This window comes from Nannospalax galili, unplaced genomic scaffold (genome assembly GCF_000622305.1).
Source record: "Nannospalax galili isolate Female #2095 unplaced genomic scaffold, S.galili_v1.0 scaffold917, whole genome shotgun sequence".
Taxonomy (NCBI): domain Eukaryota; kingdom Metazoa; phylum Chordata; class Mammalia; order Rodentia; family Spalacidae; genus Nannospalax; species Nannospalax galili.
The window spans coordinates 221825-235759 of record NW_008340972.1 but is presented as its reverse complement, the minus strand read 5'-3'; the positions used below and the strand labels follow the sequence as shown (position 1 = coordinate 235759).

Genomic DNA, 13935 nt, shown 5'->3' with positions numbered 1-13935 from the left:
CGTGTGCTACCAAGCCTGGCTCTGGACTGTGTCTGTTTTTAAAAACTATCTATTGGTTTAATAAGCTAAAATCCTCTGGCTTTACTATCCGTTTCTTGAGGAGTAATGTTAGTTTTGGAACTTCATATTTATTGTCATAACTGCACCTCTGCATCTTTTTGGTGTTAAAGAAAGTGTTTACCTGCCTTTAATATTTTGATGACCAAAAGCTTATCTGAAGAACCATTAAGAGGAATTAGAGAGCAGAGAATAAATCACTCAAGACAAACTCAGTGAACTGAACAACAGTTTGTAATTTTCTATTATAATAACTCAATTGCATTTAGTATGACCATCTTTTAGCATACTCGATTTAGTTTTTCAACTCAGACAGTAATCTGACTTAAGAAGAATGTAAGCTGATAAAACTTTCACTGAAAGGACCCATACTGCGATTACTAGCAATGACAGCAGTCAGCACTGAACGCTTACTTCCACGTCGGACTCTGTGCTAACATTACAGGATCATCCATTTCATCGCTGCCTTCAGGCTGTTACTTCCTCTCGATGCCTTTGTCAATATGAGGAGGATTACTGAAAATGCCAGTTAATGTATTATTTGGGGATTTACTTCTGCAAATTTCTTTTGATTCCCCCCCCCCCCGCTTTTTTTGAAGCAAGGTCTCCCTCCCTGTAGCCCCAGTTGGCCTAGAACGCATTATGTAGACCAGGCTGGCCTCAAACTCCCAGAGATCCACCTACCTCTGCCCTACCCCAACCCCCCACCCCCGCCCCAGTGCTGAGATAAAAGGCGTGCACCACCACACCTGGCTTTACAGCTTTTTATACATGTATTACAAGTATTTTTCACTCATATTATAATAACACCCATAGAAGAAAATATGGAATTTTCACTCTGTAAATGATTGAGCACTTTATATTATTACTCTTCTAGAAGACTATTTGAATCCATTATAGACGAATGTGTTCCACGGTTTAAAGCCAGCTAGAAGTATATACAAGGGTATTAGTGAGACAATAAGAAGAAACAACAACTAGTAAACTGGGTAGGGGTAAAGAACGTACAGTACGTAAATAGGCTATGAATTCATTCCTACCTACCTACCTCTCTGTTGTACCCCAGGACTACCTTACTGTAAACCTAAGTGTCATATTTTGTGTTAGGCATTACAGGCTATGAATATTTCTGAAACCAGAAATGCTCTGAAATCTAAAATATTCAGATTTTTGGATTAGGGATGTTCAATCAGTAAAATACACAGAAACACTCCAAAATCCTAAAGTCTCTGAAATCTGTAATATTTTTTTAGTTCTAGACATTTCAGGTAAAAGATGTTCAAAAAGCAAACAGTTTCTTTTTGGTTTTGTTTTTCTGAGAGAGTATCACCATGGAGCCCAGCCTGGGCTCAAACTCACAATCCTCCTGTCTGAGTGTTCCCAGTGATAGAATTACAGGTGTGTACCACCACACCCAGCTCAACCTGTACACGGAGGGAGCAGATCCAGTGGAAAAGAAATGAATGTAAACAAAGTAAATGGAAATAGACTCTAACGCTCTACAGGACAAAGTACAACAGTACCAACCAAGAGACCAGCTTTGCCTACACAACTCAAGAAAGACAGGAGAGGGACGGCCGCTCTCAACAGAAGGAAAGAAAATGTACAAAAAACATGAAACAGGACACCAGTACAAGGATTCAAGGAGTTCAATACAACTTAGTTTAGTGGGAGTAAAGGTAAGTTCCAGAAAGTAAAACAGGGTAATCAAGCAAAAGCCAAGTTACAGGGAAGGGTCTTGTACACTGTACTTCGACACCGAAGTTCATTACACCAGTAGTCAGCAACATGTTTTTAAGGAGAAAGGAGCAATTAGATTCACCATCCTAACTGTGAGCATCATAACGATTACAGAAAGGGACAAGATTCTTTCTTGGTCCTCCCAGCTCTGCCTCAGTACACCCACCCACTCAGACACCAACAGCTGTGGGAAGCAGGTTAAGCTAACCAAAGACCTACCATAGGACCAGCCAATCTACCTATAGCAGATGCCCAAGAGACCGGAAATAGATGGTCACATGTAAGTCTGTCCATGAATATCTATCGCAGTGTTATTCAAACTAACCCTAAAGAGACAACCCAAAAGTCCATCAACTGATTAACGGATAAACGAAATACGGTACGCCTACAACGGATCAGTACCCTGCCACAGAAAGGAATGACGTGCTAGTGCTAGAACCAGGAAAAGCCCTGAAAACATCACACTAAGTGAAAGGCAGACACAAAATGCCACATACTACATGAGTCCATTTGTAGGACATGTACAGAATATGCAAATGAATACAAAGTAGTCAGGGTTGCCAGGCGTTGTTAGAAGGGATTGAGGGATGATTACTAATGGGTATGTGGCTTCTTTCTGGTGTGATTAAAATATCCCGGAATTAGACAGCAGTGCTGGCTGTACAACCTTGTGAATGTAATAACCGCCACGGGACTGTGTGCTTTAAAAGTTCGATGTGATTTTCAGCTCCATTTTTTAAAGGCAGAAACAGAGATGACGTATAGAAGAGGAGTATATTTCAATTCCTTATGTTTGCAAGCTGCCTTTCTGGATCTGGCCCACAGACATTTTGACAGGCAGGTCTAGATGCTCAGAACAGAAGTCTAAGCTAGAGTTAGACCTGTGAATCTTTATCTGTGGACAGCTACAGAACTCCCCTTTCTTGTGGTGTGGACTTGGCAAACAACTTCTCCCATCTACCCCAGGCCATTGTTCTTTTGGCTATAAAAGTGGGTATAACCATGTACAGGACACATGTCTAGGTGAGGATTAAAAACAATGAAAATCCCTTCATAAAATGCAAAGTGCCATAAAAAGTTAATTGTTTTCTTTCATATATTACATCGAACATGCAACTATAGGCTGAAAAAGGAGACAGGCCACTGACCACTAGGCATTGTACAGAAATGCTTGTTACAAATCTGGTTACTGTATTTCAAAATACAGTAGAGTTGGATAAGTTCCAGGAAAGGAGTGTTAAAGTCGAGGGTTAGGGATTGCTATTTTGATTAGTGAGCAAGGATATTGAAGAGCTTGTTCTCACCACACCATGTTGGATTACAAGATTCTTTACAAGCAGGGGTAAAGAAAAGAGAAACTTCTTTTCCAAATGCTAAGTACCTAGAATCAGGAGAACACTTTCTGTCAGTTTAGTACTAAAGGAAGTTACATGCGGACTACTCCACAGAGATAAAACTACCATTAGCTCAAAAATCTGAATAAATTCAAGGCAATAGGAGTCTGAAAACCAGGATATCTAAAATCTGCTGGAGTCTCACGGCCTTCTCCTAAGATTACTGTCCGATGTCAAGGGAAGAACATGGGCTAGGTAGTAATCACCGGTGCCAATGTAACCTTCATGCTTTATAGCACTCACTCTTCACTTGGCTTAGATGCCAAGTTCCTTAAACCATAGTCCTCAATGTACTGTAACTTTAAAAAGAGGGCAGCACATAACCGTCCAATTGATGCCTTTTCTTCAACATCAGTATTTATGCCTCCCTCAGCTCCAATAGTGGATGCTCATTTTTGGTGTGTGTATATGCTCACTTTTAAAAACTGAAAGCCCACAGAGGTAGCAATTAAGCCTGTTTTTAGATAAACAGTGCTCAACACAACATGTTGGCACCCAACTATTTAATGAACATTTTCTTAATCATGTCTAGCAACCTGATAACATAATCTGTATGGACATACCATAATTTATGTACTCATTTTCCATTGGTAAATATGTAGTTACGTTCACGTTTTAAGAGTTATTTTTTATTCTATGAATGTATGTGTTCCTGAGTCTATCTATGAACACCATGTCCACGCAGTTGCCTGCAGACAACAGTGGTGTTGGGTCCTCTGGAACTCTACAAAACAACTGGCCTCAATTCCTTGAAATAAACTTTGAGATATGACAACTAATTTTTCATCCTGGATCAGAAAAAAAAAAAAGGCTGTAAAGACACTGTTAGAGCAACTAACCAAATACATATGCAGATTATAGATGGGTAAAGTACTCTATTAGTGCTGAATTTCCTCAGCTTCCTCACTGTGTTCTATAAGGAAACAGAACAGCTCTGGCAGACGGTATTTAAAGGGCCAGACAGCAAACACTTGAGCATTTTTGTTTCTGTTTCAATTACTCAGTTCTGGCTCTACAAAGCAAAAGCAGCCTTTGACAAAATGTACACACAGCATGATTATGTTCCAATACAGCGTCACTGAAGAGACAGCACAGGATGCACAGTTCTGGCTCAGAAGTTCAGGGGTAAGAGATCATGATATGCATAACATTCTCAAGTACACACGTCGTCAAATATGTGCACACACATCCTGAGAAAGCAATAAAGCCCAGCATAAGGAATCTAGCTTAAGGGTAACATATTCACTGCACTTCTTTTAAGCTATATTTTTACTGGTTTGAAATTTTTGAAAATGAAAGAAGTTGAAAAAATTATAAGGTAGCTGCTAGGTGCTATGTCCAGTCTCAATTCCCAAGCATTTTATTTATCTCTGCTCATTTCTACTAACATTATTAAGATCACAGTAATATAACCGTTCCAAAAACTGAGGCATTATGAGACATTTAAGGTAAGTTTTTTTTTCTTGTTCTGTGAATTGACCTGAGGGCTTCAAGAATGTCAGATAAACGCTCTACCAATGAGCTATGCTCCCAGCCTACAGATAGAAAATTTAATATTTTCAGAGTATAAAGCATTCCATCACTAACTACAAACACTGCTTTTCAAAATATATCTAAGACGAGTAATCATCATGAAGGTGGGGGTCAGGCCTGTTTGTTCCTCATGTGTCTCCAATCTCCAGGAAAACTGCATGTGACCAAGTGGGCATTGAATAACATCTTCTGAATTAAGAAATTCATTGCATTGCTAAAATCAGAGCCTCAGGAGGTACCAAACCATAAAAATACTTTCCCTTTCACTAAGTTCTGTTATCAACTTCTGTCTTGTAAGCCTTACAGTCATAAAATTCTAAAATAGAAGTCTAATAAAAATTTTAATTCAGATGTAAATACTTTTCATCTACAATGTGCCATTTTTAAACAGGCTCTTCCTTGTTAATACACAAGGCTGTAAAGTGAGTGGCTCCACAGAACATGCAAGAAATTCAGAGTATTCTGTGGTGTTCAGTCTTCCCATCCAACATGTTAAGGCCAACCAGTGTTACCAAAGGAACCACATCCTATGTTCTCTGACACGGTCACATTTCCTTTCTTAAATATAGTCACCTACTTATTTAATTAGTTAGGTCTAAGTAGTACTCGCACGGTAATCTTTATGTCAATATGAGTAGAGTAAAACCTATTTTAAATTTTGTAAAATATTAATTACATGTAAAGATTTCAAGTAAAGCTGACAGATTTACAAACTGATAGAACGACAGGTTAAAACACAAAAAATATCCAAACTTAGGATTTCATTGTCATTTGTTAGAAAATCAAGAAAGTTACCAGTAGAGGGCACTCACAAAGTCGGGGAGAGCTGGCCACACACAGTTTTGAAGACAACTGCACTTACAAAACAAAATTGCTTCTAAAATAAGACTATATTTAAGTCAAAATATTTTAATACATTATAATAAGACAACATTATATTAACTTACCTGAAATTTAAATTTATGTTATGCTTGAAAATTTAACATAAAAGCGTTACCACAGGGGCAAGAACTTGACAGCTTGAGCCATAATTAAGCTGTTTATCACGCACGCGGCTTCGCCTTCAGAACTACTGATATTCTGTGCTTCATTCTTTACGGAGTGCCATCCATCCTACGCACAGAGGGAGTTTAGCCACACCTCTGCCTGCATCCTCCAGACACTGGCAGCACCCCTTCCTCCCAAGGTGTGCTGATCTAAAATGTTTCCAGTTATTGTCAACGCCCGCTGAGAAGCAGGGGCGCGGGCCCATTCCTTGTTGATAACTGATATGTGTTGTATAAAATCAGAAAAATGCCTGCTTGCTGCATTACATGAGGCTTTTTCTTATATGGCTCTTCAATACTGGTTTAATACTATAATTTTTCTGTAGTGTAAAATTAATTCTATAATTAACATGGATAGATCAAACTAAGAGTCCACTTTACTGGGTAGGAAACTGTTTCATTGAAGGGCGTGTAACTTGGACTGAACTCAAAATTTCACATTAACAAAAGTATGCAGGTCAAAAGAACTAGAGCTTGAAAAAAAAGCTTTTCCGTACTTATTTTAAACTAGCATATTATATGCATTGCTTACTACATATTTACTAATCAATTGAGTTCTATGTCTATAACTACCTGTATTTTTTTAAGACCAGGGTTTTTTTCTTCCACCAAATGTTGCCTTGAGAAAAACATTTCAAAGGATGTATTCTGACAAAAGTGATCTCTAAACCATTTCTAGTCAAGTATTGTTTCAAGACTTGCTGTGAGTCATGCCCCATTAACAAGATATTTCATTACTTACTTGAAAAACTTTAGCGGACTTCATGAAAAATAAAAATATTTCAGAACAGAAGTAGAGGTGATTATCATGTATCAAATATGAACATGCTCTATGGCCATGCCTGTGCAAGTCTGCATGATGTCCCTGCCATGAAACTGTCATTAGTAAGTTAAATTAAAATGGTAGTGTACTGGTGAATCTGAATTAATCCTAAGACTTAAATATTTCCTTAGTTTGAAAGACAGGTACCTTATCACTTTTAAAACACGTACCAGGTCACAGTACAAATTTCACTTGTTTTCACAAAATGTAAATTCAGTCATACCAATAAGCTAAATGTCCTTAGACAAGCTAGAACCCCTCTTAAGTTTATGAAAGAAATATGACTGTCATCCTTTACCTCATGAGGAATGTTTTTTCATTCTAAATCACCAAAAAAATTGTAATGGTATTACCTCATTTAAATTTTTAAAAATTTCTTCTCTTTAAGATTTATTTTTATTTTTACTTTTAGTGTATGAGTCTTCTGCCTGAAACTACATACATACACCACTTAGTGTGCCTGGTAACCTGCAGAGGCCAGAAGTGGGTGTCAGATCCCCTGAACTGGAGTTACAGACGGTGGTTAGTTGTCATGCGTGGCTTCTGCAAGAGCAGCCAGTGCTCTGAAGTGCTGAGCCATCTCTCCAGCCCTTTCTTTCCAGTTTTTAATGTACAGAAACTAACAAGAATTCCAAATGTGCAGATACTCCCAATGAGCTACAGCCCTGGCCCTTTTACTAGTCCTCGTTTTAAGATGGGGTCTCACTAAGTTGCCCAGGCCGTCCCTGAATTTGAACTGTAACGCAGGCAGGTCTTAAACTGGAAATCCTCCTGAGTAGTGGGATTATAAGGCTGTTACCACACCCAGCTTCCTAATTTTTTTCTCCGACCACATTTTTCATCAATAACAGTGAGCTCTCCTATCCGCCTTTTAAACTTTCCATAATAGTGTAAAGTCAGCACTTTTATTTAATCAGCTCTCTTAAGTTCTCCTGCCTTATAGCTGAATTACACACAAATTAAGTGTCAATTCCCTCAGAGACTCACTGTAGCTAGTGAGATAAGCCATCATCTCTGATACCTTTCCGCAGGTGGCTAATTTCTTGGGGGAATGTCAGCTTCAAAGTTCACAGGGAATCATTGCTTCCCGGAGTCATCTTTGGTCTTGGCACAATTTTAATCAGAGTTGGAATCAAAGTTTATGAACTTTTTCTACCCCACAAATAATGGATTAATTATTAGGTTTATTTCAAATTTTATATTACATTTTTACAAATTTGACCAAACATCTCCTAAGCTATTTGTCACACTCTTGCACTCATGACCTCAATCTCACGCTGTACGCAATCGCACAGCTTGATGACCTTATGGGAGGCAGAGTATAATGGAATTGCTCAGATTTTCAGGGCGGATGGAGATGAGTTCTGCTAAATCAACTCCCAAATCCCAGGAAAACCTCCACGTGTGATGTGCATTCAACTTCCTTTTACATTTGATTTAAATGTCAGAAATGCCAAGTAACCTTGGATTTGGAGCACCAATCGAGGTGAGTTAACTTTTCCATCTAACACTGCATACAACACCAAACTGACTCGTTGAAAATAAATACATAAAGGATTATTATATAGGTGCACCACTTCGATCAAACTGTTCCCCTTCACGAATGTAAATTCTTAAACTTGGAAGTCAAATAAAAATAATTATTTTGCTTAAGTCATGAGGATTTTTTTTCTTTCTTGCAAATTCTAAATGACTGAAAAAATTGTAATTATTTAAATTTTAAAAAATTTCTTCTCATTTGTTTTAAGGTTTATTTTTATTTTTAGGTATGAATATTTACAAATAAGCATGATTTCTCCATTTTCAAGGTACTACCAAAAATACTTCCTTATTAGAATTTAACCATCCTCAAAGTTCTACGTTATATAAACATTTTTCCACATTCACCAGTGACCTCAGAATCCATCTCAGTATAGTGTTTCTTCAAGACCCAACAAAGAACTTAGGGCACTCTGACCTGTTTGAGAGTCCAAAGTCTAGGATCCCACAGCTCTAGGAAACTCTTCACAAGTGATTTTTTTTAAAAAATGGTACATGGATGAATTTGTACTGAGGGCATATGGGTGCAAATGCTTGATGGGATAGGGCAGATCATGTGTGGTGGAGTGCATGGGGTTTGGTGGGGGGATGGGGGTCATGGATGGGGAGGGGGTCTGGGTTGGCTGAGAAGTGTTTTATGAGTATGCAGAAGCTCAATAATTTTTTTTTTTAAATGATACATGAGCTTGGGATATAGCATAGTGGATAGTAGGCTAGTCTTGCCTACCAGAGACCCTAGGTTCAGTCCCCAGCACCATCTAACATGAGCTGGTGGAAGCACACATGTCTGCACTCCAGAGGTGGAGGCTAAAGGATCAGGTCTTCAAGCTCATGCTCGGCCTCAGCCAGCTGGTGGTCCCCCTGGGCTACATTAGACCCTATCTCAAAACAATAAAAACAGTACATTAGAACAAGAATAAAAGCCTGGGATTGAGAGTGCTTACACTGGAGTAAGAGGCCTAAGAGATCGTCTAACAGCAAAGGCTATTTTAAAGACAAAATGATAGATCTACCACCCCTCCAATGATGCTAAATTGAACATAGCTCTATAGAACATGAACTATGATCTATATGATTGAATATAGATCTATAGATCATGCATAAATTATATATGTGAATAATTACCTTCTGAAGAGGAGTTAACAAAGACAGTTAAACAATACTTCCTCCTGCTGGTCTTAGACGATAAATCTGCTTGGAAATGTGGGTCTACTGCTGGCAGTAGAACATAATACCTGATTTTTCAAGGTCTCTTCCAGGCCTTTATTCTATTATTTTGCAATTGCCCTTTAGTTGTTTAAGTTTTATGAAATTAAAAATGTCTGAAAACAATCCTCAAGATCTTACTCATCAAACTGTATTAAGTTTAAAAACTCAACCATCAATTGATTACATTTTCCATTATAATTAAACTTCTCCAAGTCACATCAAAATTCCAAGAAACCCATTCAAAATAAAATGCATTCAAAGTAACTTTCAGATACAGGTTCAATGCAAAGCTGTATTATCACTGTTTCACAAAACCATGATACATGTTTCTATCAAAATGCACATACATGACACAGTGAGCACCATAACCTTATTTTTATTCTGACATTCTCGAGAAAGAAGTAGGGTCGCTCAGATCTGTGGTTATGTATCACCCAGTTTAAAACCTTGAAACCTGAGGACATCTCAGATAACTGAAATAACTTTCAGTATAATTTTCTAATAAATACAAAAGTGATTTATTATACAAATCATACCTCTATCGTAGGATCATATTCATCCACAAAGTGATTCTGAATTAGCTGTATCGTCAAGGCACTCTTGCCTACGCCACCAGCTCCAACTACCACAAGTTTATATTCAGTCATTTTCAGCAGGCCTTATAATAAAAATAATAAAAGTGCAACTGAATTAGAATATGTGTCACAAGATTATCAAACACTCTCAATATTTTAACAAACCTTTACATGTAAAATTGCAAGGTATTCTGAAATTCAGTAACCACAGATGTATAGCGCCATGGGGTGTACTTTGTTTACAGCTCTTCTTATGGACATTTAATAAAAATGCACGCGGGGAAGCCAGTTCTTTTATATTCAGCTTGTCTGATCTAAACAGCCAGACTACTGTTCTGTAGCAGCTAATGGCTCTCTCAAAGGAATGCATCATGACTTCTCTCAGAACAAGAATCCCACACAGTGCTCTATACCCTGTAGACACACCCGCATAAACTTGTTAACAGCTACTCCCACCCCTGCCCTTGCAGTATTCTAATTGACTCTGGCTACTAAGAGTTACCAGTAGGTGGTCTAAGAGTGTCTTTGTTGGAGCCAACAACTATAGAAAACTTTTTAAAAACCATGAGAGTAGTTCTCCCAGATAGGTAACAAAACAGGCAGGAGTCTAGTGTCAAGACTGGACTGTCCTGGAGAAATTAAAATCCAGACAATAAAACAAATAAGGGTCCTACTTGGTAACAGTTTAATCTGTCAAGTATTAGTGGGAGACACCAAGGTAAAAATAAAGAGGTACGGGAGTTTTAAGGATTTGGGATTGACTGATCAGTATAAGTGATCCAATCAATTATAATACATAATCCTATATGAGTACTGAAAGCCAATATTTCTGTACAAGAAAAAAACAGTAAAGGATGTAAATAGATCTTTCTCAGTATATGTGACTTTTACTCTGCCTGTGATATGCTGTCTCCATAGGTACAATAAATATTGGTCATTTATTCAGTTACCAGTCACAAGAGAGAAAACATCTAGTACTTTTAAAGTCAGCTATTTTAAACTTTTTGAAATAAAATGAATATACTTGTTTTTTAATCCCCATTCCCTCATATAACACGTCATTACAAGTAAAGAGTGACATGAGTGAAAAGAACAGCAATGAGCAGCAGCCATCTATTACAGGTAAACAGTGCCAGGCAATACATGTGTATATGCTGTAAATAAACAATGAATACATACAGTCTACTTACTGACGACCAAGGCTTATTCAAACAGGCACCCTGAGGAAAAAATGCAATTTGTTTTCCCAAAACACTACCCCCTTGGCCTTATGCCTCAGCCACTCCTCGGAAAGCAGCACAGGCTAGAACACTACTGTATCAGATCTCATCCAGCTCCCTGCCCTGCTCTGCCCCACCTGTCCTTCCCTGCTGCTAGTCTGGGGCCCTGCTGGGAGTTACTAACATAACTTATCTGCTAACCCCACAATTTTATAACAAATGTAGGCCATGGCAAATGGGATAGGTGAGGTGAATCGCAGGAAAATATGTCCTCTGCCCCTCCTTCCCACATAGTGTGACTAGCCTACAAGAGCAATTCAGAAACCCACTGAGCACCTAGAACTTAGTCGGCAGAACACAGGTTAGAACTATTTTCACAGTAATTGCTTTTTAGCCTTTTACTAAACTCTTACAAGCACCTGCTAGTTTTCTGAACTCTGTGATTATCATAGATTGAATGCCCATGCAGATGTGAGACTATAGATGTCTCCTAAGAAGACAGATAAACACATGTGCTGATGTGTAAAACAATGCCCCTCTTCTCATTCTTATTTTGCTTTAGAAAAGTTTTCATTAAAAAAATGTATTCATGTTACCAAGAGGCATGCTATTTCTAGTACAAAATAAAGTGAAAAAACATTAAATTGTTACATCTAATGTGGCAAATACTGGTATGCCATCAAACAAAAGATTTCTGAAACCCTAATAATTTCCAAGGGTAAGGGGGCTGGAGAGATGGCTCAGCAGTTAAGATCACTGGTTGTTCTTGCAGAAGACCCGGGTTCGAATCCCAGCACCCACATGGCAGCTAATAACAGGCCATAACTCCAGTCCCGGGGGATCTAACAGCCTCTTCTGTCCCCCACAGGCATTGCACAACTTGGGTGCAGCTAGCCACATGCAGACAATACACGCATATACATAAAAAAATTTCAAGGGTAAAAAGGATTCCTACAGACTAAAGTGTTGGCTAACTTAGGATAGCCTGTGGACAGGTACTGAACTGCATGTACTTATTTATGCACTCGTTTGGGCTATATTTTTTTAAAAAAATCCTTGAATCAGGTTTTTTAAACCTAGAAATTTAAATATTTAAACCCACTAGAAGAAACTGAGTTCCAAAGAAGTCTTAAGGAAGATGGTAAGCCAGAAAGAGGTCCCCTCCGTCAAAATTCTAAAAGGTAGCAAGGAGTGTGACTGTGATTAGTCCAACAATCTTGTTAAATAAAGCAAATACCCTGGTACCAAGTGCATTTGACGTCTGTCACACGTAGAGGTCAGCAACTTGGACCTTAGTCCAGAATGACACCTTTCATACGGTTAATTCTTTAGTAATTATCAGGAAGACGCTTCCTTGCAGAATTCCTTCTGGGGCGATTTTCCACTGCCAACAAAACAACCCTACTTCTAACAACTAGAAAATCCCGCCCTATTTTGAAGGTATTCAAGTTTGAACACCCGCTCAGGGCTGCAGACACAGCTGTAACACACAGTGTAACACACGCAGGTCTGGGAGCGCCGCTCAGTGCTCTAACCCAGTGCTACAGTGGAGCTTGGAGCCGGGTTGCGAGGCCAGGGGACAAACCCGCAAGGATGAAGGACAGGGCCGAGGGGGCATCAAACTTGAGGCGTGAGCACCGCACTCGAGGAAGCAGCCACGTTCCGCGGGCTTCGCACTGCACAAAGCAGCGCGGACCTCGGGATGAACTTTTCCGTCCACCACAGGTCCCGGGCTCCGGTGCAGGGTGCGGGCCACCTGTTCTCCATCCCCACCCCAGCCCCCCACCTTACCTCCACCCCCCCACCCCCCACCTCCACCTCCCGCTCTGGGGCCACGGCCCAGACCTGCATGGGGGAGGGGCGCAGCCCAGACGTCGGCGGCGGGTGCATCCCTCCCTCCCCAATGATGCTAACACCGCGACCTCCAGCTCGGGGCGGGGGGGGCGTCTCCACCCTGGGCGACCTCCCCGGTGACCCGCGCGTCCCCTACAAGCCACCGGGGACCGGGAAGTCGGGCCGGGCGGGCGCAGATCCGATGCCGGGAGCAGCCGAGGGTGGGGCGGGCGCCGAGGTGCGGGAGGCCGGGGCGGGCCGCAGGGCCGGGCAGCGCCGCGGGAGGAGGAAGGAAGGTGCTGTGCAGGAAGCCACGGCCTGCCGCCTCCCCCCACCCGTTCTCCCCGGTCCTCCGTTTCCCCGGTCGCCGGTTCCCCCCAGTCCCCAGTTTCTCCGGTCTTCCTGGTCCCCCGATCCTCCCGTTTCCCCCGTCCCCGGTTCCTCCGGTCCCCCCAATCCCCCTGTCTCCGGTTCCCCCGGTCCCTGGTTCCCCACAGTCTCCGGTTCCCCCCGGTCCCTGGTTCCCCACATCCCCCACATCCTCCCGGTCCCCGTTCCTCCGGTCTCCCTGGTCTCCCGATCCTCCCGTTTCCCCCATCCCCGAGTCCCCCGATCCTCCCGGTGCCCCCGTCCTCCGGTCCCCCAAGTCCCCGGTTCCCTCGGCCCCGCTTCATTCAGCGCCGGCCCCGCCCGGCCGCGCCGAGCTCGGCACCGGGCAGCGGCCCAGGAGCGCAGTCCGCGCCCTACCTCCCCGTTCCTCCGGTCTCCCTGGTCTCCCGATCCTCCCGTTTCCCCCATCCCCGAGTCCCCCGATCCTCCCGGTGCCCCCGTCCTCCGGTCCCCCAAGTCCCCGGTTCCCTCGGCCCCGCTTCATTCAGCGCCGGCCCCGCCCGGCCGCGCCGAGCTCGGCACCGGGCAGCGGCCCAGGAGCGCAGTCCGCGCCCTACCTCCGTCCGCGACGCCGAG

General features: G+C 41.6%; 1 protein-coding gene across 2 annotated transcripts in view; it reads right to left on the bottom strand.

The window, feature by feature from the left end:
* The window catches only part of Kras (KRAS proto-oncogene, GTPase), a 36110-nt gene extending 22181 nt beyond the window's left edge, over positions 1-13929 (bottom strand). For both annotated transcript variants that reach the window (XM_017798950.2, XM_008836225.2), the window contains exons 1-2: positions 13917-13929; positions 9878-9999 (exon numbers count right to left, since the gene is read on the bottom strand). In XM_017798950.2, the coding sequence (XP_017654439.1) occupies positions 9878-9988 (111 nt within the window). In that variant the 5' untranslated portion in view covers positions 9989-9999; positions 13917-13929. The remainder of the gene's footprint in view (positions 1-9877; positions 10000-13916) is intronic.
* Positions 13930-13935: the final 6 nt, after the last annotated feature.